Below are 22,109 nucleotides of genomic sequence, written 5' to 3'. Positions count from 1 at the left end.
ACCCGAGAAGGCTACAGATACTTCATTTCTAAAATTCAGGTATCTGTGCCACTCAATTCAGTGAATAGTTGGACTGAATCCATATTACCTTTCTAGGGCTTTAATGGCTTAAAACATCAGAATGAACCCTGTCACATTTCTGGAAGCAGAAGGTCAATGTCCACATGTCAGCAAGACTGAGACTAAGTCCCCAAAGAAAGGTCCGTCCCTGCCACTTCCAACTTCTAGTTGTCCCTGGTGTCCCTTGGCTCTAAGCACATCTCTTCAGGGGTCTCTGCCTGTAACTCTGTGAAGGTTTCCCTCTGTCACTGCACATGTATAAATCTTCTCTTCTAAGGAGGAGGATACCAGTCATAGTGGATTCAGGCCCATCTCAATCTGATTGTATCTGTAAAGACCCTAACAAATACCATTGGATTTGCAGGTGCCAGAGACTAGTACTTTAACATGTCTTGAACGGAGATACAATTCTACCTGCAATAGCCTGCTCTCTAGACTCACCTCCAAGTTGATGTCCTTTCTATGTTCTATGGGTCAATAGATCCACCCTAACATACTCAGTTTCATCATTATCATTTATATAAAAAAATGTCATCGTTTAAAAGTCATTTAAATCAGCAATAGGAGAGACTATTGTATGTTATATCCTGGGTAGAATCTAGCCAGGTGGAAAACTTCAATCAGACATGTTATTTGCTTCCAAAGTACAATGGTAGGATAGGCACACAATGACCATTAAAGGGAGAAAGGGGAAGGCACAAAGGGCTCATAAGTGTAAAGCCAGTCTGAAAGCCAGCAGGGAAAATCCTAGTGATTCTCCTAACTCTACCTCCCAAAGGCTGGGGTACCCACACTCCCTTTTTGGTCCATGGACTCCCCATCTCTACCCACAGCAATCTCTCAAGGAAAAAAATCGAGTTCTTGATATTGAAATCCTTTCTGGGTATGATGGCACCTGCCTGGAATTCCATCACTCAGGATGTTGAGGCAGAACTTCAGCTGGTGGGTTCCAGGCCAGCCTGGGATACAAAGTGAGATCCTGTCTACAAACCAGTCAACTACACACAAAAACAAAATGTTCAAAATTTTCATTTCTTCCCTATTGGGGCCTATAAAGCAGACAGGATTGCCACCACAGAGGTCACCTTCTGCAGGATAGATGACTGCACCTTTGAAAGAAAGCTCTGGTCCTGGCAAGACCCGGCACACTGACCCACAGTGGTACAGTCGTACTTCTTCTGGAGAAGGCTAGGGCTGTCAAAAGACTCCCCTAAACCTCCCCGAGTCTGCACCATCGTTTCTACTCAATTACAATTTTCATTTAATGCCTTCCCTCCCAACCTCTACCCTTCTTTCATTTCTGGAGTCGAATTGACATTTGGGGAGGTCCCCGTCTGTACTCATTTAGATTTAGGGCTTTATGGAGAGAGACTTTCTAGTTAAATAGAGGGGCCACGGCTAGGTAATGATGGTGGCAAATCTCCAAGGCGACCAGCTTCTTCCTCAACCTCCAGCTTTTGTCTCCCACCACCTCCTCATGGACCGGCTCAAGGGACTCAAGATGGGGTCAGGACATATCACACCACAGTTCAGGGCCAACCGACCACCTAAATTTCTTCAAACTGCACAACCCTAAATTAAAGGAGGAAAGCTCTCCAGAGGGTTAAAAAACAAAAACAAACAAACAAACAACAACAACAAAACCGGCCCTCGAGATGAGAAGAGACTGGATTTTTTTTCTTTCCAAGGCCCGCCTCTGCTTTGCAGAGGGTTTTTTCCTCTGTGTGTCTGTTTCCTCAAGTCCAATAAATGCCTTCAACTGCTGATTCTGTCCGCCGCGCTTGAGACGTCACTGCTGTATGTTGAGCTTCAGATTTTTCCTGCCTTTTTTAGCCCTTTGACTGGCAGAGACAATGAATCCGATCAAGACCCCTAGACGGTATCAATAGTTTCGAAAGTCAAAAGAGTTGACGATACTCTGACAGTTAATTCACGTGGTTACACACGACTATGGCTGACACAGCTGACGTGCGTGCAAAAGTGGGTGTGACTTCAGAACTCTTTTGGAGCAGATAGGTGCCTTGGATTTCGACTGCATGTGGCTTCTCCTGGATCCTTCCATGCGCCGTCACTGGGCCTCCTCTGAAAAGCCATGGAGAACTCCTTTTGAGTTCTCACGTCCGTTCTGGCACCTGTAAAAGTCCGGATAGATGCCTGACTTCTCCCTGCGCCACAGTTAACACTGTGAGGGAGAGGCAAACCCAGGACGTTTCTTCCTCCAAACACACGAGGGCGCTAGGGAACTTCGGTTGCACAGAAGGCGTCGCGGCGACGCTCTTGCTAACAAGAGTCAATACGCTCAAGTCCCAGCCTGCGCCGGACGCCCACAGGGCAACGCGAGTGTCACGTGCCGCGGCGTGGGCCGCTGTCTTGGCAACGCCGGGCGCGAGGTTCCTGAGAGTGGGAGAACTAGGGCCCGGGAGGATGCTGCTGGCGGCCGGAATGCGGTACGCCCGCAGGCTGTGTGGCCTGGGAGCCGCAGCGGCCTTGCGGGGACCCGCAGGCCGGGGCCACGTCCGGAGGGTCAGCACCAGCTGGTCTCCTGTGGGCGCCGCCTTCAACGTCAAGCCCCAAAGCCGCCAGTGGGACCTGTTCGAGGAGCGCCAGGTGAGCGTGCTGCCCCGTGGGTCTGGACAGCGCGGGCTCCGCCTCTCGCGGAAAGAGGACTATGCCAGGACAAGTGATCACCTGGGCTGCGGTCCCACGGGCTTCCCATTCAGCCCTTCCCCTGCTCAAGTTCGCTTTATTTCCCCCCCTTCTGGCTTCAGAATTCACATTTGCCTTTGGCTTTGTAATGACACTCTTCCTCTTAAAACTCCACCACACCTTACTTGTCCATTTCAGGCTGCTTTGAAACTACCTGTTAAACCAGGCACGGTGGCTCCTGCTTGTGGGACTCTTGATAGGTAGAGGCAAGAGCATCCAAAGGGCAGTCCTTTTGGCTCCAAACCGAGTTTGAGACTAGCCTGAGATATAAGAACCGGCGTTAAAACAGAAAGCAACAACCACAACCCTATTGAGGAAAATCAGACTTCTTTGGAGTTGAATGCTTAGCCTACGAAGTCACCAAACAGTTGCTTGGCTATTTCCGCTCTGCCTGTGGTGGTGTCGGACACTTATAATGAATGATGGCAGGGAAGATTGAGAAGGGTTTGGCCAATGGATCCCTTTACTTTTGCATTTGCAGATTTTGTTGTAAGGGTTAAGGGTTAGTTTGGTTTTTTAGCTTTATTTTTTGGGGGAGGGGCAGCTTTCTAAATCCCAGATGAGTCTGGGATATAGTTGCATTGCACTTCATGCTGTGAGTATCTCTGTGTTTGGCTTTGTCTGTGTGAAAGTTCTTTCTATATAAAAATATCTCCAAAACCCATAAGGGTAGATGATGCTGGTATTGATGGAATATGTGTTAGAAGTGCCTATCAGTACTGAGCAGAGAGCTGTGAAAGATAAGCTTGGTTTTGAGTGGATGAAATATAACTGATTTCAGCTATATTTTAAGCAGTTATTTATTGTCTGTGTGCTGTAGGTGCAGGCCAGAGTATAACTTTTAGGGGTCTGTTGTCTTCTACCTTGTGAAGGTATGGTCTCTCCTGTTTTTGCTACTGGACTGCATACTCAGGTTATCTTACAAGCTTCTGTCTGATCTTTGAACTTCTGGGCTGTTTTCTTATTTCTCTCTTGGAGTAGGAGTTACAGTTGCATGCTGTCAAATTAAAAAAGGAAGCTTTTTTTAAAAAAAAAAATGTTATGTATTTTACCTAAGTGTATGTATATGCACCACGTGTGTGCAGTGCCCATTGAGGCAAGAAGAGGGTGTCGATCCCCTGCCACTAAAGTTACAAACAGGTTGTAAACTGCCAGGTGGATGCTGGGACTAGAACCCAGGTCCTCTGCAAGAGCAGCAGTACTTCTTAGCCACCTAGCCATCTCTCCAGCCACTCCTCCCATATTGTGTTTTAATTATGTTTTTGTTTGTCTGTGTATTTAGGTGTCTGTATATATGTATGCCTGGACATTTAGCACTGGGTGTGTTTAGACAGGAGGATCTGCCATTCCAGGATACTGTCACAGTGAACAAAAGGAGTTTAAACATGTTTCTATACCTATAAAAGGAGAATGTACTTCCTGTAACAGAACTGTGTGATTTAGAGGAGAGAACCTGTGTAAAGTACATGGCACACACACATTACATTGAACATAGGCTTTCTCAGGACTCTAGGATTCATGCTTGAACTGCTAAAAAGATTGTCATTCCTATTAGATTAGTGCTTTTTTTCTTTATTAAAATACCTAAATGCCTTAGTTTCAGCCAGAGACTGTGTTTGGTATGTTAAGTCTGCTTTTGAGTCAGCTGTCCTAAGTTTTATAGTGGTGGACTGGTTGGTATTATGTATGGGGACCTTGCTCTGTGATAGGCACAATCCTCTGCACTTCACACCTGCTTTCTGCCATATATAGTATGTTTCCACGATGTCAGATATGTACACCTGGTGAGAAGACTCAAGCCTGGGAGGAATGATCCTGTGACCAAGGTTGTAAACTAATTATGGTTACCATTCAGTGCTGTCTTCATACCAGGCACTGTTATATATTTTGTTAAGCCTTTGAATCTTCATTTAATCTTCCCAGCCATTTTCTCCTGGAGTCAGAGTACTGATACCTGAACCTACACCAGTTCTTTCTTTTTGAAAAGGAAGGAAGGCTTGAAGAAAACATACAATTTCAAAACTGTTTTCATGTAGTTTCATGCAATGTGGCAGAGAAAGAGAGACACTATTTCCATGAGCACAGATAAACGTAGTTTAGATAGAGCAACCAAAAGCAGGGCTTCGTGCAAAGAGAATTCTAGAAATAAAACAAACAAACTATTCTTCTGGCTATAAATACGAAATGTTGTTTTGGACTTATAGGGTCTCTTTGGAGTTCCTGAGCTCAGCACCCCTGAAGGATTCCAAGTTGCCCAGGAGGAAGCCTTGAGGAAGACAGAATGGCTGGTGGAGCAAGCATGTTCCACGCCCCCGGGGCCACAGACAGTCCTCATTTTTGATGAGCTCTCGGATTGCCTGTGCAGAGTGGCTGACTTGGTGAGACTCAGAAGCGAGAACAAGGGTGTGTGTGAGTGCAGCGCACGCTCACCATAGATGTGTGTGTATTTGTGTATGTGAAGGTCAGAGGAAAACTCAGGAGTCCGACCGTCCTTGTAGGATGGGAGGGTGAAACTGAGGTCACCAGACCTGCAATCAGACCTTCTACCTGCTGAGCCATCTTGCCAGAAGAGGGCCCAAACTTGATTACTTGTATCAGTGAAAGTGATTAGTGGCACATGGAATCCAAAATAGTGATTGTTCACAAAAGCACTATCCTAGGCACCAGGATGAGTGAAAAAATACCAGCTCTGCCTACGTTAGGTAATATTCTGGAGTTCACTGGTTTTCAGATGAGTTGGGCTGTGCCAGATGGCATCCTCATCTGGGTTAAGTGATTTAATCCTCTCTGCCTATCTTCATCTATCTCAGTTTGGCAACTACTAACCAATCAATCAGTCTCTCTGTCCCTTGCTCTGTGTGTGTGTGTGTGTGTTTGTGTATAGGGTCTCACTGTGTAACCTAGGCTGTCCTAGAACTCATTCTGTGGTCCAAGTTGGCCTTAACTCATTCAGTCCCTGTAGCTCCCAAGTGCTGGGACTGTAGTGCCTGGCCTAGTCCACAATCTGCATTGACAGTCACTCTCAGTTCTATCTTTCCTAGAATGTCCAGGACATGCATGCATTTGAGACCAGCTTCTTTCATTCGGCCAAATAGTCCCCATTTTTGTTCATTTTCATTTTCTAGAACATTTTCTTTTTCTCCTGCCCTTGAGCTGAGCATGATAAGATGAGAATACAGTCACTCTGCTACACCTAGATTTTAAAGGAAAAGGGTTGAACTGTTTTGTTGTAAAGGGTTTTCCCCAGGCCTGATGTTTGGGGCCTTAATCTTTCTTCTGTCCATGGGACTGTCTTCCTCAGTGACTGAGACATCATAGACATGCCTTGCCCAGCAGGTCCTGTGCTTTGCCATCTTTCTTTGTCATTAGTGGGCATCAGAAAAGGCAAATCTGCAGAGTGCTCATCTTTCACACAGTCCGCTGTGGCAGTGACTTTCAGTCCTGGAGACCACCTGATTTGTTGTCTTAGTTTGTGTCATCATCAAGCAGTGGGCTAGAATTTCCTCTTACATTTATTATTTTGCTCTCCATGTCCTGTGTTTTGACCTTTAAAACTATGAAGTGTAACAAAGTTTCATTTAAAAACCATTTTACACATCCACTTGGGAAGCTGAGGCGGGAGGATCAAAAGTTTGAGGTCAGCCTGGGCCACATAGTGAGATACTGTCTCACAACAACAAAACTATAAAAGAAACCAAAACAAATTATAGTACAATTTATATGTATAATTCTCTGGGTAAATAATTCAAAGAATGTGTTTTCTTTTTTAATTTTCAAGCTACTTCCTGCTTTTAAGGCAAAAATTTCATTAACTGTCAGGAAATGGACATTTTATTTTCTTTTTCTCATAATTTTTGTGAAACAGAACTGTTTTCTTCATTATTATTATGCTAATGGGGCTGCATTGATGGCGCAGCTAGGGTAAAGTGTTTGCTCCACAAATGTGAGGACCTGATTTGCTCCCCAGCACTCAAGTAAGGAGCCAGTGTGATGACCACATCTGTAGCCCCATGTAAGGACCCAATGTGGTAATCACACGTGTAGTCCAGAGCTAGGGAGGTAGAGACAGGAGGATTGCTCCAGGCTCAGTGAGAGGCCTATCTTTAAAGTGATTTTCTACTTAAAAAAAAAAAAAATCCTTGCTTAAATTATCCTGGCTGGCATAGCAGAAACAGTGTGGCTATCTACTGTTCTACATGGGGATCAGTAATTCATATTTCCATCTTATACGAGGCCACAGAGAGACTGTGCCTTCCTCGCCCCCCCCCCAGAACTTAGGGTGTCAAATTGGTTTTGAAATTATATTAGGTGTCATTTTAAAAGTACATCCCTGAGTGAGCTGGGTCAGCATGGGAGTGCCACAGTGCAGTTTGAATTCCAAAGGTTTAGAATGTTCAAGGCCAGGGTCTGCTCACTGGAATCACAGGATAGGAAGGATTTGCTGGCTATTCATTTGAAGGCAAAAATCTCATAAAATTAAGTTGATGAAAGGATCTGCCTTAGAATGAAACAGACTTGGTTCCAAGGGATTAGAGTTCTAAACTTCTAGAAAGAATCATCACAAGAATCTGCTTTGCCTCAGTAGCAACAAATTCGGTCAGAAAATGTGTGGCACATCCTAAATCTGGCTTCATTTGCACCCTTGCCCTTAGAATCAAGTGTTCCATCAAAGTCCTTTGGTTTTGTTTTCCCGTTTGTTAGGCGGACTTTGTAAAAATCGGACACCCTGAGCCTGCATTCAGAGAGGCTGCGGAAGAGGCCTGCAGATGTATTGGCACCATGGTGGAAAAGTATGTCTCCTCCTCTCCATGTGGCTTTGTGTATAGTGCTTGCCATCTCCCAGGCGGGTGGGAGGAGGTGCTACGCTAGCAGCCCAGGAAGGGGGCGGGAGGGCTGGGCCAGGTCCCCTCTCAGCACAGCAGCCTGTCCTCTCTCTCTCTTTGTCTTTAATTGGATAATCAACTTTCAGGGTTGCCGTGTGAAAATGAAATGAGGCAAAGGTGAGGCGTCTAAATGGCACACAGGGCATCTGGTAATATTTGTCATCATTATTGTTGATGATAAGTGTGCTGGTTGGTTTTCGTAGTGAACCTCCATTGAGGAACTTCGTCCATCAGATTGGCCAGTAGACAAGTCTGTCAGGCGTTCTCTTGATTAATGGTTGATGTTGGAGGGCCCAGCTCTCTGTGAGCAGTGCCCCACCCCTAAGCAGGTGGTCCTAGGCTGTATAAGGAAACAGGCTGTGTTCACTAGGGGTGTGAGCAACCCTCCTCCTTGGCTTCTGCTTCAGTCTCCTGCCTTGGCATCCCTCAATGGATTATGACATGGGATATGGAAGCCAAACAGGCCCTTTCCTCCCCAAGTTGCTCTTGATTATGCTCTTTTCACAGCAATGGAAAGCAGACTAGGACAGTAAGTAAAGTCTTTTTTTCTTTTTTTTTTTTTTGTTTTGTTTTGTTTTTTTGAGACCGAGTTTTTCTGTGTAGCCTTGGCTGTCCTGGACTCATTTTGTAGACCAAGCTGGCCTCAAACTCACAGCGATCTGCCTGCCTCTGCCTCCTTGAGTGCTGGGACTAAAGGTGAGCACCACCACAACCAGCTGTAAGTAAAGCCTTTGGAGTATCTTTCTGGGTATTCAGAGTTCCTAGATTCCAGCATGAGTCAATTGTTGTTGCGTACATGGCTGTGGATCATAGGATCGAAAGCCAAAATATATATTTACACAAAGTACCCTTATAGACTTAGTTGAGTTGTGATTAGGAATATCTTAACACCCTCTGAGAGAGTCAAGGAAGACTGTAGGTGGAAGCTATCAGGAAACAAATTAATCTAAAGTGGTTTGGGGGTAATCCGAAGTGTTTTAAAGCCATTCATGAATACTCCAAAGAGAGTGTTAAAGTCACCGTGGCCAGCACTATGTTCTGAAGCACAGGTGTGTAACACCAAGCCAGATAGTGATTGAGGCTGGGCATAGTGTCAAGGCTCCCCTAGCCTGGGTTTATGAAGGTGAAATAGCAGCCAGGCAATACCATGAGGCAGTTTTAGAGACCAGAGGTTGGAGAGGAGTTGGCTTCACTAGCTGGACAGAGTTCCCAGAAGACCTCATATCTTAGGAGGTATGTCTGTCCCCTGTCTCCCATTGAGCAGTGTTGTCCCAGTCGGGCACGGGAAATGTGACATTATCAGCATCAGTGTGTGCTACATGGATAAAGACAGTTTCTGCCACATTTGGGCACTTGACCCTGTGCTGCAAGAAGGACTGAAACCATGGATTCCATGGAGAATGACCCCTTCCTATTAGTACTCAGGAAAGGAGTCAGCACGGCCAGGTCACCTGTCTGGGATGCCATGAAGGTTGTGTCCTGCTTATTTTAGATACAACCTGTTGTAAGCACAAGCACCCTTAGTTTTGCGGGAGAACAGTGGAGAACCACACTGAAGTGGTATAGTGTTTGACTGGAAGCTTCACCTCTCCATGGAGAGTGGTCTAGTCTGTTGAAAGTAAGATCCTAAAATAGTCTTTATCACCTTGCTCTGAGTTTTGCTTCCTACCTTCCTCAAGTACTCACTATGATTCATTTTCCTCTTTCGTTTAACTGGAACACAGCTAACTTCTTCAGCTGGTCAAGGCACATTGGGGAACTGACCCAGTTTCTGGGAGTGAAGAAAGAGTTGAGAGTTAATGACAAATATAAAGTATAGACTTCATCTCGGTCTTCTAACATTAAACTGTGGGAGAGCTGTGCTTCCACTTCAGCAGGGCCATGGTACAGGCACTTCTGAACTGCTGTCCTGTTCATGGAAGGAGGCCAGCAGGACAGAGGTGCCAGCTTTCCCCCTGATACCTGGGAGCTGTGTGAGGCAGTTGGTGGTGACATGCATGTTCCTGCCGAGCATCTTTTGATTGACAGTAACTGCCTTTGGCCCCATTAACATTTGGGAGGATTCATGATAGTGGTGGCAAAAGAAACCCATTTTGCAAGATACTTCAGTTCTTTGTGAATGGCCTGTGGAACTAGCTCATCCTTGAGTTCCTGGATAAGATTTGTAGACTGGGGATGGACGGTGTGAGGAATATTGTTTCTCCATCAGAATCTAGTAGGTGGGAGTGGCTTCTAGTCTAGGACTGGTCCCAAGGCTGGCCCTGAGGACGACAGGACCTTGCGACCTATGGAGAGAACAGTGGTGGTGAAGATTGGGTTGATACTGCTACCTGAGTTATGGCTTTTTGCTCCCAGTTTTGGCCTAGAGCAGGCAGCTGCGCTGGTTTGTTACGTGAAGAATGTATGTACCTATGGTCTCATTCAGTCCTCATGGCAGCCTAAGATTATAGGGCCACAGTTGATCAACTGCATGAGCCTGCCTGCACACTATCCTGAGCTGTCTTGTCCAGGATGGCCCTGCTTCTCTCACCCATATGAGCACAGCTAGCTGAGTTCTAGCTGAGGTCTTAAGGAAACCTTCATATTGGCTCAGCCTTTCTTCCCTCCTTAGGAAACCTTCATATTGGCTCAGCCTTTCTTCCCTCCTTACCTCTTTCTACTTATTAAAACCAGAGAAGCTGCCTGCACATTGCTAATGGGAAATGGTGTCCATGACCAAGGCCATCTTCCTTCCCATCTGTTCTTCCTGTTCCAGCTGCCTACTCAGCTTTAGTTTACCTCTACCAGGACACTTTGGACCTCTGACATTCTGCTTAACTGACTACCTGTCTCTTTACTGAACAGTTTCTAACTATGGCTATTATTCCTGGTTCAAAAGAAGATACAGAAAACTTCTCCCTAGTTTTGGGCTCTGGGTATCTGTATGTGACTATTTAATGTCATTCTCTTGATGTAGAGTAAAAAAAATTAAAAATGGATTAGAAAATCACATGTTCCCATTCATGATCTTTCTAGGTTGAATACGAATGTGGAATTGTATCAGAGTCTGCGGAAATTACTAGATGATAAGAAGCTTATGGAGTCCCTTGATGCAGAAACCAGGTACTCATCCATTCATTCCTGTTCCTCTGACTGACTGCAGGCCAGGCTGTACAGCCCTTGGGCCGTCTGGGCTGGAATGTTCCTCTGTCAGTATCCCTTGGCTCCTGCACTATATCTTCACTTTACACCATGTCTATCTGGATCCTTGGTCTATCTCTTACCCATGGTCACCACCAGTATCTTCTTATTTGTTGCCTTGGTAATTTGTTTCCATCTCTCTGCCTTACTGGCTGAGCTCTACAAGGCTGCTTATCAGTTTCTTTTGTTCATTGCTGCAAGATGAAAGACCAGCGATAACCTCCTGTTAAATCACTGATAATCATACTGTGCTTCTAGTTCCATAATAGCACCTTTGGGAGACATCAGCAAATTGATTTCTTTGCCAGATGGTTCTCAAGAACTTTAGAATGATTAGCTCTGGTTCATTAGATTGTAATTATTCATTTGTCATAAGAGGCTTGGTACTTGATATATGACCTAAAAAAATTAAGCAAACCTTATTTCTTTGCTTAATTTTTTTATAAGATAAATATAGGATCAATGAAATGGCTCAGTAGGTAAAAGAGTCTGCTCATAAGCTCACTGATCTGAGTTCAGTCCCTGGGACCCATGTGGTGGAAGAAAAACTGACTCCTGGAAGTTGTTCTCTGATCTCCTTATTCATGTCATGGCAGGTGTGTACATGTACACACACACAAGCACATGAGCATACGAGCACACACATACACACACGCATGCATGTAAAATAAATAAATGAAATTTAATTATTTTCTTTACCTATTAATCCTCTTTTTGTTTATGGAACAGTTATTTCTTTTGATTACCTAATTTCCCTTTTGCTTCTTCCATCTCCTTGTGTGTCTCTAAATGTGGCTTTCAGTTCAGTTGTGAGTTCCAGGCCATGAGAGCACTGTGGGGATGAATGCTGGGGACTTATCTCACCCACCAGCAGGTGTGCAGGACCCTAGTCTTTGTCCTCATTGCTGAAGCTCAGGTGTCATCTGGTGTGTTGTTTGAGTGTAACCAAGGTGGGGGAGGGAGAAAGCATACAAACAACTCCATTGTTAATGGGACCTATTTATTTATTTATTTATTTATTTTGAGACAGGCTCTAGAACTCCGCATTATTTGAGGATGGCTCAAACTTGTAATCTTCCTGTATCTACCTTTTCTGAGTGTTGCAACTACAGGCTTCCCAGTTGCCCAGCAAGGTTCCTGAAGTCTTAGACTTTTAGCAGACTTTGGTCTAAGTACAATTCACTGTTAAAGAACTTGCCTAGTCTTTGAGAGGCCCAGGGCGTGATCCCAGCATGTAGGGATACCACGTGGGAAGAAGCTTAGAATAATGTTAATTCTGTTCATTCAAGGTGTATTTGAGCCAGATGTGGTGGTGCTCAGATATAATCCCAGCACTCAGGAGGTTGAGGCAGGAGCTTCACAAGTTTGAAGCTAGCTTGAGCTGTATAGCAATATCATATCTCATAAAGCAAAAACAATACAATTATAAGTAGAATTATAAGATAGAACAACAGGAAGATAAATATATCCATTTTGAAAAGTCAAAGCCATAAGAATATATCAAATATTCCATTAGTCCACCACCAGAAACAGCAGCTATTTTAAAAAATAGTATTGTCAGGAAATTTTTAATTGGCTTTAAGCCGAAGGCAGAATAAAAAAAGAACAAAGCTCTCCATAGTCAAGATACCCACTCCTGGCACAGCATCAGAGAGCTGGCTGTCCCGCTGCACTAGTTGGAAGAAACACTGAAAAATCCATGCAGGGGCCTTTGAGAAGCTGTCCAAATGTGAACTGATCAGGATGTTAGCTTTCCCAGCTTCACAAGGGAGTAAACTCTTATGTGACAAGCTGGTAGGGACTCTCTGATTCTAAGCCTGTTTCAGACAAATAAACTTTCTGAAATATTAAGCTCCTTATTTCAGACAAGCAAACAAATTTCGTATATTCTTATCTGTGTGTGTTGAAATGGGTTTTTTTAATAGTAGATTTCAGAAATCCTGACTTAAACATAAAAGACCTATTTTTGTTTGTAATTTTAATGAACTCCTGTAACTGTGCTCACTTTATTTTAGGCGAGTGGCTGAACTATTTATGTTTGATTTTGAAATCAGTGGAATCCATCTAGATGAAGAAAAGGTAAATCTTTTTATTTTTTTAAATATGTTTTTAAATTTATTTCTCTTGCATATGAGTTGGTCTGAATGTATGTATATGCACCATATGCATGACCTTAGAGGTAAGAAAAGGGTTGCAGAGTCCCTGGGACTGAAGTTACATATGGTTTTGAACCACAGTGTGGGTTTTGGGAACCAATCTTTGATCTTCTGCAAGAGCAATAGATGTTCTTATCCTTTGAACCACCCCTATTGTTGTTATAAACAAAAATTAAAATCCCAACCATTCTATTTTACCAATAAAGACTCAGGAGCCAGATGCTAGGGTGAAAACTGGCTAGCTCAGAGAGGCAGAGAAAGCACCCAGCTGACCTTCCTTCTTAGCTCAGGTCTGGATGGAAAAAGACCAGGAGGCTCACTAGCTCAGTTGACAGTCCAGGAGGAAAAAGCCAAAAAAAAAAAAAAAAAAAAAAAAAAAACCCAAAACAAAACAAAAAATCCAACAACAGCAACAAAACCCCAAGGCCCAAGGCTTGCTAGCTCAAATCTCAAAAAACTCCAAAAGCCAGAGAGCTTCTACACTCTTGTCTTAAATGTTCCTCAAATCAAAGTCCCTCCTACTTCTTTAATCTCTGTCAGCTGGTTTCTTGCTCTGCCTCTTGACCTAGGGTTAACTTTATTAAATCCTGTGTACTGAAAGCTCTTGGATTGAAGGTATGTGCTAGGGCTGGCTGAACCTCACCATAATTACTGGTTTACAATAAGCAGAAAGTTCTTGGATTAAAGGTGTGTGATAGGGCTCAACCACACAAAAGAAACAGGATTTTACAGTTCACAGTTTGGGGGTTCACAATATCAAATATCCTTTTCTTTCTTGAGACAGGGTTTATGTAGCTCTAGCTGGTCTGGAACTTTTTTTGTAGATTAGGCTGGCTTCAAACTCACTATTCTGAGTACTGGGATTAAAGGTGACTGATACCGCATGGGACACTTTTATTTGTTTGTTATTTATATTGAGATAGGGTCTTTTGTAGCTCAGTCAGTTTTGATCTTGCTCTGTAGTTGAGGATGAACTTCAACATATTTATTTATTTATTTAATATGATTTTTATTTTTATTTTTATTTTTTTCAATGCAGTTTATTCAGGAACCTTGAACAATCATCTGACCCTGGGGAAAGCCAGCCCACAGCTTAAATAGCCTCTGGGTAGCCAACCCCAGCGTGCCACATGGGCAATGCAGATAGGTCCACATACATGGAAGCAAGCCAGATCCTCAGCCTTAGCCAAATGTGGAATTGTTCGTGACAGAGAACACTCACCATCGGGAAGGTGGAAGGTGGAAACCAGCTCCATCTTTAAGGCACAGCATTCCGCAGCTCTCTACACAGTTCCCCCTTTTTGTTTTAGACACATCAGGCAAGAGTAGAGGTCTGATCTCTGATATTAGAAATAAATTGGGACTTTGTACCGATGTTCATTTAGGTGTCATCCACCCAAAGAGCATCAGACCCGTCTGATACCTTTTTCTCAGAAGCGGGACCTGGGGCATCAACCCGCATGCAATCAGACATGCTCTTCTCTGGGTCAAAAGCGGCTGACCCTGAGTGCAGTGCTTAGCCTCGCATCCTGAGCGTAACATTTTAGCTTTTTATGGTAGCCAACCATGCTTGGGGAGACTGTCCTGCTTCAATGGCTGTAAAGGCCTGAATGGTCATGGCTGCATTACGTTGTTGTGAGACTCTAATCTTGCATATATACCACAGGCAAACCAAGGAGACCAACACCAGAAGGCCTGCTAACGCTCCCATGCCCGCCCATTCCTTCAGATGATTCATGGCTGCAGCAATCCATGATGATAATCCTGTGGCTAGTCCTGCGTCCACTCTGGTAGAATTTACTGTGACAATGGCCACTCTCAGCTGCTCCATCGTAGTATCGAATTCTCCAGTCCAATTACCTAAAATATAGCTCGACAATTGTTTAGACAGATTTGCAGCACAGGAAAAATTCTCATGTTATATGCTAGTGACTCAAAGTCCAGCATATTTTCATTGACAGCCAAGTTGAGCGATTTGCCATAGGGTATCAATTTGCTCCTGTACGAGGTCAATCCTCTGATTGAACACCATCAAGCTTCCTTTTAGTTGAGCATTAATTCCCTTTTGTACAACTAAGGCATGAGCTACATTGGCTAAATGATTATTCAGGGTCTGAGCAGTCTGCCCAGTATGACTCATGGCTAATGTATTTAATATGATTTTTAATTTATTATAATTTATTCACTTTGTATCCCAGCTGTAGCCCCACCCTTGTCCTCCCCCAACCCCATGCAACCTCCCTCCCTCATTTCCTCCCATACCCCTTCCCCAGTCCACTGATAGTGGAGGGGACCTCCTTCCCTTCCATCTGACTCCAGCCTATCAGGTCTCATCAGTACTGTCTTTCATAGTCTTCCTCTGTGGCCTGATCAAGCTGCTCTCACCTCAGGGGTAGGTGGTCAAAGAGCTAGCCACTGAGTTCATGTTAGGGACAGCTCCTGCTCCCCTTCAACTTTTGATCTTTGGCCAGGCTCAGGGCTGTTGGTTTAACTCTGCACCCAGGGACTGGTTCATGCTAGGGCAAGTGTTCTACCAGCTGAACTCCATCCTCAGTTTTTTCTTCTTCTTTTTTTTTTTTTTTTCTGAAGACAGGGTTACATGTTGACCAAGTTGGCCTTGAACTTGCTGTATAGCAGAGGCTGTCCTTGAACCCCGGACCCTCCTGCCTTTACCTCCTACTAGGAGTACAGACATGTACCACCATACCAGGCTTCCAGCTGTTTTTGACCAGTGTTGATACTAATCATTAGTTGTTAGAGCCCTTGTGTTACTTGACCCAGTATTAGTAAAGTCTTAGGACTTTTTTCACTTGTCGTAAAATTCTTCTGTAGGTGGTATCTAAATGTATTGCTCTGTGGGAGCTGGCCCATTACCCCTGATAATCGAGAATGAAGTGACATCACAGCTAGAGTGTTGTAGGTGTCATGGAATGAGGTTGAGATGGAGAAAGGGGGAGTGGTAACAGATGTCTGTTCACACTATGTATGTCTTGTGGGTTCACACACTTGTATGGCAGCAGGAGGTGTTGGTGTGACCTACAGTGTTCCATACTGGATAGAGGACCTGGCACATTGTCTGAGCCTCTTGTTTTATAGGAATAGAAACAAAATAACTTGCTTAGGCTCTCTGCTTTGGTGCCAGGACTTCTCACACTGGCTGATGCTGGCCTAAGAATCTGATGCTCTTCCACACTGAGTTCCTTTGTTTGGGTAGAACAGTGACTGGCCACTACTAAGAATCTCTGTGGCCTCCTCTGCTTGCCCACAATCCATTTATTATTATTTTAAAGATAGCTACATCCATCCTAATAAATATAGTCAATTCAAAGCCATTCATCCAGGAACAAAAGTTAGGTTATCATAATGTCTTGGGTGTGTGCAGCCAGACCTCCATCCCTAAGACTTCTCCATCTGGATCAAACAACTGCAGATGGAAAATATTCAGAAAAATGTGTCTGCACTGAGCCAAGAACAGACTTTTCTAAACAATACCTTTTTTGCTCTTACCTGGCCTTTACATTGTATTATGGTTCCTAAGTGATTGAGATATGTTTTAAAGTTGATGGAAGGAGGAGGATAGTTCCATGTGTGGATACCGATGTCCAACCTAAGTGGGGTGTCACCATTAGTCAATACCAATTGTATGCCATGTCCGATAAATAGAAGGTCTCTTGCCTTTCTGTCTCCCTCTTAATTTTGTTTTTGTATGTGTTTTGTTTTGAGATACTATATTTACTTTGTTGCCTAGGCTGGCCTTGAACTTGTGGTGATCCTCCTGCCTCAGCCTCCTGAGTGCTGGGATCACTTGTGTAAGCCATTGCTCCTAGCTAATAAACCATAATGGGTCCATTTACTCACCTGTCAGGGCTCAGTATGTAACTCTTGGTTTGCCTTTAAGTCTGGGATGTCTTTCCATCAGCACCCTTATGCAGGGTCGTTGCTATATTCAGTTGCCTGAAGCACACACATTTGCCCCTGCAGTTCTTTTCTTTGGTGGCATATACTACTTGTTTTTGAGTTATCCCAGAAAGTGTGGAGTAACTGTACATTTCTCCTTCATTGTAGTTCATATCATCCTTAGTAACTGGGTCTTTAGATGGCGCCTTAGATCCTTAGCTCTGATGGCCTGGCTGTCTGAGGTGTTTGTCTTCTCAGCGATGACAGTGAACATCCGTCTCCTGAGCATTTGCCATAGTAAAGTGTGCTTCTCCTTACATCTGCCTAGTGCCGTTGAGAGTGTTTTGGGATGAAAAGCTGGTGAGGCTAGAGGAGGCAGTGAGAAGTGATCTGTAAGCGACAGGCTTTTAGTAGGTTTGTTCTTTGAGACATCTCTATAGCCTACGCTGACCTAGAACTATCAGATGCTAGGATTGCATGCTTGAGCCACCATACCTGGCTCCTTTAAATTTCTTCAGAAGGTCTCACTATAGCTCAGGATGGCCTCAAACTCATGCTTGTTCTGCTTCAGCCTCCCTATTGTTGGGGTTAATAGGCACATGGGGATCATACTTGGGGAGTGTGTGCTGGGGAATGAATTTAGGGCCTCATGCTTGCTAGGCAGGTGCTCTGCCACTGAGCTGTATCGCCAGCAGATCATGTTTTTTAATGTATACCAGTTTGGGATTCAGTAAAATACCTAATGCATTTAAGATGAATCTTGAAATGCTTGTCATCATTAACTGAGTTTGATGTCTTTTATTTATTTGTGGATGATGGGGTCTCATCTAGCCTTGAACTTTCTGTGTAGCCAAGAATGACCTTGAACTTGTGCTCTTTCTGCTTCCATCTCCCAAATGCTGGTGATACAGACCTTCTCCGTCATACCTGCTTTATGAGGTGCTAGGATCAAGCCCAGAGCAACAAATTGAATAAAGTCTCATCCAGATCCTACTTTAATAACTTTGGAGGTAACATTGCTGGGGTAGAAATGGGTGTGCAGAGCTTTAATATTTTTCAGAACACTTGTTAAAGCTGTGTTTGAAACTCTGCTGAACAGTGCTTATGTTCAGCTCTACCAGCACAGACACAGCTGCTCTTACCCAGCACATATGTCCTGACAGCATACCGGATCTTCCCCAGCACATGACTCCCAAGGGCCGTTAGCATTAAAGATGCAGGAAAGTAAATGGGGCATAGTCTTCTCTGCCCTATGACAGCTCTCACAGGTGCTCCCTGGGACAGGTTTGCTTTGGTTTATTTTGAGATGGGGTGTTGTTGTGTCCCCAGGCTGGCTTTGAACTCCTGAGCTCAGGCATTTCTGTCTTAATCTCCCTGGAGTAACTAGCTATGGGTGTGGGCCCTCGTGCTTGCCAGTCTTTCTTCTAAGGTCTCATGAGTCTGACTCAGGAGTTTAGAGTTAACAGTTTATTTTCAGGAGTGTTTGTAGTAGTTTCCCAGCGTGTGTAGGTGAGCTCCTGCATGTTGGACTGTTCTGTAATGTAAGTCCAGAAGCTCACTGGAGTCAGCCAGGGAAGGAGATTTTATTCTTCTGGAGGTTTGAACAATTGGTAAAATTTTGGAGATGAAATTTTTTTGGGGGGAAAATCTTTTGACTGTCATTTGTAAATGCCATCTGTTGTTTTTTGTTTTAATTCCACTGATTACCTCTAGGTGGCAATACATGACTGCAAGAGAAGTTTGGATTTAAAAGACATTGGAGGCACTGGAAACCAACTTTTTCCAGCAAAGTTTGGATTCCATACATTGAAAACTTTAGATTGTTATTCTACATTTACTTTTTTTTTTTTTTTTTTTTTAATACTGGAGTCTTGTTATATAACCCAGACTGGCATTAAGCTCTCTATGTGGACCAGGCTGACTTTGAATATTTAAAATGCCTGCCTCAACATTCCTCAGTGCTGGAATTATATATGTGTACCACTATAATTGGTTTATTATTTCCCTTTGTTTATTTATTTATTTATTTATTTATTTATTTATTTACTTATTTATTTATTTTGAGGCAAGGTCTCATTCAGCCTAGTGTGGTGTGGAATCACTATGTTGCTGAGGTTGACCTTGAACTTCTGATCTTCCTGCTTCCATTTCCTGTGTGCTGGGATATTGCACACATCCAATTTGTGCAGTGCTAAGGACCATGGTAGGAAGGCTTTGTGCATGGTAGGTATGCATTCAGCTGAGCTACACCACCCTAGTGCTCAGCTTTTTGGCACGTGCACATTTAACGTCTTATGTATTTGTCTGGAAAAAAAAAAGGTGTTATTTAATACTTTTTAAAAGGCAGGTCACATGACTCACCTGAAGCATATCCAGCCTGACTTGTTTCTTCCTGATGAGTAACTGACAGTGCATACCTAGTTCTCTAATAGGCCTCAGAGAGTACTCGGGTACAGTTTATATTTCATCCTAAAATATCTATGGTGTATGTTGGAAACGAGGCTCAGTGGCTAGAGTGCTTGCTTAGCACGCATGAGGCCTTGGGTTCAGTCCTTAGCACTGCATAAACAAGTATGATGGTTTAAGATTGTTGTCCCTTCGTTCAGTGGGGCTGGGGCCTGGGGAGAGAGGGAGGCAGGAGGATCAGAAGTTTACGGTCATCCTCAGCTGTACAGCCAGCCTGGGTTGCATTAGACTGTCTCAAAAAAAAATTTTTTTTTTTTGAGGTGACCATGGAACTCAGAAACTCCTTCTCCCCAGAGAAGTGTGACTGCAAGCTAAAACTTAGATGACTGTGCCAGCATCAGCCTCATCACACTTGACTGTGAGGACCTGGCCCATGTACCACACACCTGGGTCATAGTGTAGAGGGTGCAGCTCTGCCCTTCACACCTCTCTTTGCTTCTCTTTCTTTCTCATTTCAGTTTTGAGGCAGGGTTTGAGTGACCCTGAGCCAGGGGTCCTTCTGCTATAGCGAGTGGATTGCCCTGTGCCCTGCATGAGTCTGCTGTTAAGGGCTTTGTTGCTGTTGCTCCATAGCATCCGTGTGTGCCAATCAAAACCTCTGAACTGAACCTGTCAGGGGCTCACTCCTGTTCTGTGCAGAACTGTGTTTCTCGTTTCCCTTCCCTCTTTGCCCTCTTTGTCTTATGAAATTTTCTAATCTGCTCTTCATATACTTAATTTTTTAAAGTGCCACTGAACAGGTGTTACCAGCCTGCTTGTTGACTTAATGAAGGTTTTTGGGGATAGAGAATTACACTTAAAGTGTTCTGTATCAGCGGTTCAGATGGGGATTTCCTTACCGCTGTACATTGTCTGTTTGTGAAATGCCAACTTACATTGCTTTTAAATACGTTTTCTCCCACATGTAGCGCAGAAGAGCAGTGGACCTCAATGTTAAGATCCTGGATTTGAGCAGTGCTTTTCTCATGGGAACCAACTTTCCCAACAAGATACAGAAACATCTCTTACCAGAGCACGTTCGGCACCACTTTGCTCGTGATGGGGATTATGTAGTCATTGATGGTCTACATGCAGAAGCCTCAGATGACTTGGTAGGAGCCTTCCCATCTGAACACCAGTGGCTGTGCATTACTACTGTTTTACTCCTAAATTCATTAGTAACATAATGTTGTGGCCTTAAAGATCTTGTTGCATTATTGAGCTCTGAAATTTTAATTTGTGACACAGCTAATTCCACAAATGCTTTGAGTAATGAAAATACCTAAAATTCATGTCTCTCAAGGAATTGATCTTTGCTGTACAGTCAATAACTAGTGTGGTTACTTCTAATTTGTGAAGTCAGCGTATCCCCTGGATTAGGTGCTTTCTGGCATAGAGACAAAAAGATTGGCAAATTGACCTTACAGATCCTGCCCCATGTGCAGTTGGGTTCCATCAAAACACTTTAGGTCTGGTGAAGGCTGGCCTTTTACTTTGGAAGCTATGGCTAGCTATGGGTAACATGGGGAGCATTGGCCTGAGTGGGCATTGAGTAGGATTTTGAGCCATGATCTTTGACTTTCTCTTCTTTTACTCTTAACTACAGGTTCGTGAGGTTGCTTATAAAATTTTCCTTTATCCTAATGCTGGTCAATTGAAATGTTTAGAAGAATTGCTGAGCAGCAGAGATCTTCTGGCAAACTTAGTAGGTTATTCTACATTTTCCCACAGGGCCCTCCAGGGAACCATAGCACAGACTCCAGGTAAGCCTGTTTATTCAGCTTCTAAGAACAAGCTGGACTTTGAGGAAACAGGGGTGGGTGGATGGATAGATTGACAGTGCTGGAGAGCCACCCCAGAGATCTATGCTTCCAACCTAGAACTTATGGTTTTAAGTATCTATAAAGGAATCAAAAAAAAAAGCAGGAGTAGGGCAAAACCTTCAAAAGACTTGTAATTGTTGATCTGCTTCCACAAGGCAGGCTCTTATTTCTTTATTTTTCAAATAAGCTGAATAAATAACCATAAATGGAAAAAAACAAACAAAAAAAGACATTTGCCATATAGCCCAGTCTGTCTCTGAGCTCACAGTCTTCTTGCCTGAGCTTCTTGGATGCTCTTGTAGAAAGAGGGAACATTGGGAAGGACTCTGTGTAAAGGAGTTCCAGCCTTCCTTTTGTCTTTTTTGCTTCCTTGTGTATCCACACCCTCCCACCCCTTTTTACAACATGCTCCTTTGTTCCTCAAAGTTCCTTTACATCTTTCTCACTCTTCCTTAAACAACCACTTCCCTCTACCTATTATACTGTCTCAGTTAGGGTTTTATTGTTGTGAAGAAACAACATGAGTAGGCACCTCTTCTAAATGAAAACATTTAATTGGGGCTGGCTTACAGTTCAGAGGTGTAGTCCATTATTGTCATGACAGGAAGCGTAGTGGCATGCAGGCAGACAGGGTGATGGAGAAGTAGCTTAGAGTTTTACATCTTGATCCACACGCAGCAGGAAGAGAGAGAGAGCTACCAGGCCTGGCTTGAGCTTCTGAGACTTCAAAGCCAGCCCCCAGTGACACATTTTCTCCAACAAGGCCACACCTTGTTGGACTAATAAGCCCAACCTCCTAATAGTGCCCACACTATTAATAAGCCCACACCTCCTGATAGTGCCCCTTCCTATGAGGTTATGGGGTGATTTTCATTCAAACTATAACAAACTGCTTCTAGCCTGGGTGCCCTTGCTTGACTTTGCTGAGCCCCAAAACTACCTCTTCCATGATAAACTTC

General features: G+C 43.8%; 1 protein-coding gene across 3 annotated transcripts in view; it reads left to right on the top strand.

Moving 5' to 3' along the window:
* Nucleotides 1-2,359: 2,359 nt before the first annotated feature.
* Mipep (mitochondrial intermediate peptidase) overlaps nucleotides 2,360-22,109 on the top strand; it is a 128,834-nt gene continuing 109,084 nt past the window's right edge. The window contains exons 1-7 of one of the 3 annotated variants that reach the window (XM_060391083.1): nucleotides 2,360-2,667; nucleotides 4,971-5,144; nucleotides 7,468-7,556; nucleotides 10,665-10,751; nucleotides 12,845-12,908; nucleotides 20,257-20,439; nucleotides 20,934-21,090. In XM_060391083.1, the coding sequence (XP_060247066.1) occupies nucleotides 2,485-2,667; nucleotides 4,971-5,144; nucleotides 7,468-7,556; nucleotides 10,665-10,751; nucleotides 12,845-12,908; nucleotides 20,257-20,439; nucleotides 20,934-21,090 (937 nt within the window). In that variant the 5' untranslated portion in view covers nucleotides 2,360-2,484. The remainder of the gene's footprint in view (nucleotides 2,668-4,970; nucleotides 5,145-7,467; nucleotides 7,557-10,664; nucleotides 10,752-12,844; nucleotides 12,909-20,256; nucleotides 20,440-20,933; nucleotides 21,091-22,109) is intronic. The other 2 variants (XM_021650135.2, XM_021650137.2) reach the window with 2 other exon arrangements.

The sequence above is a fragment of the Meriones unguiculatus genome, chromosome 9, assembly GCF_030254825.1.
Source record: "Meriones unguiculatus strain TT.TT164.6M chromosome 9, Bangor_MerUng_6.1, whole genome shotgun sequence".
Lineage (NCBI taxonomy): Eukaryota > Metazoa > Chordata > Mammalia > Rodentia > Muridae > Meriones > Meriones unguiculatus.
This window is presented reverse-complemented; position numbering and strand designations above follow the sequence as displayed.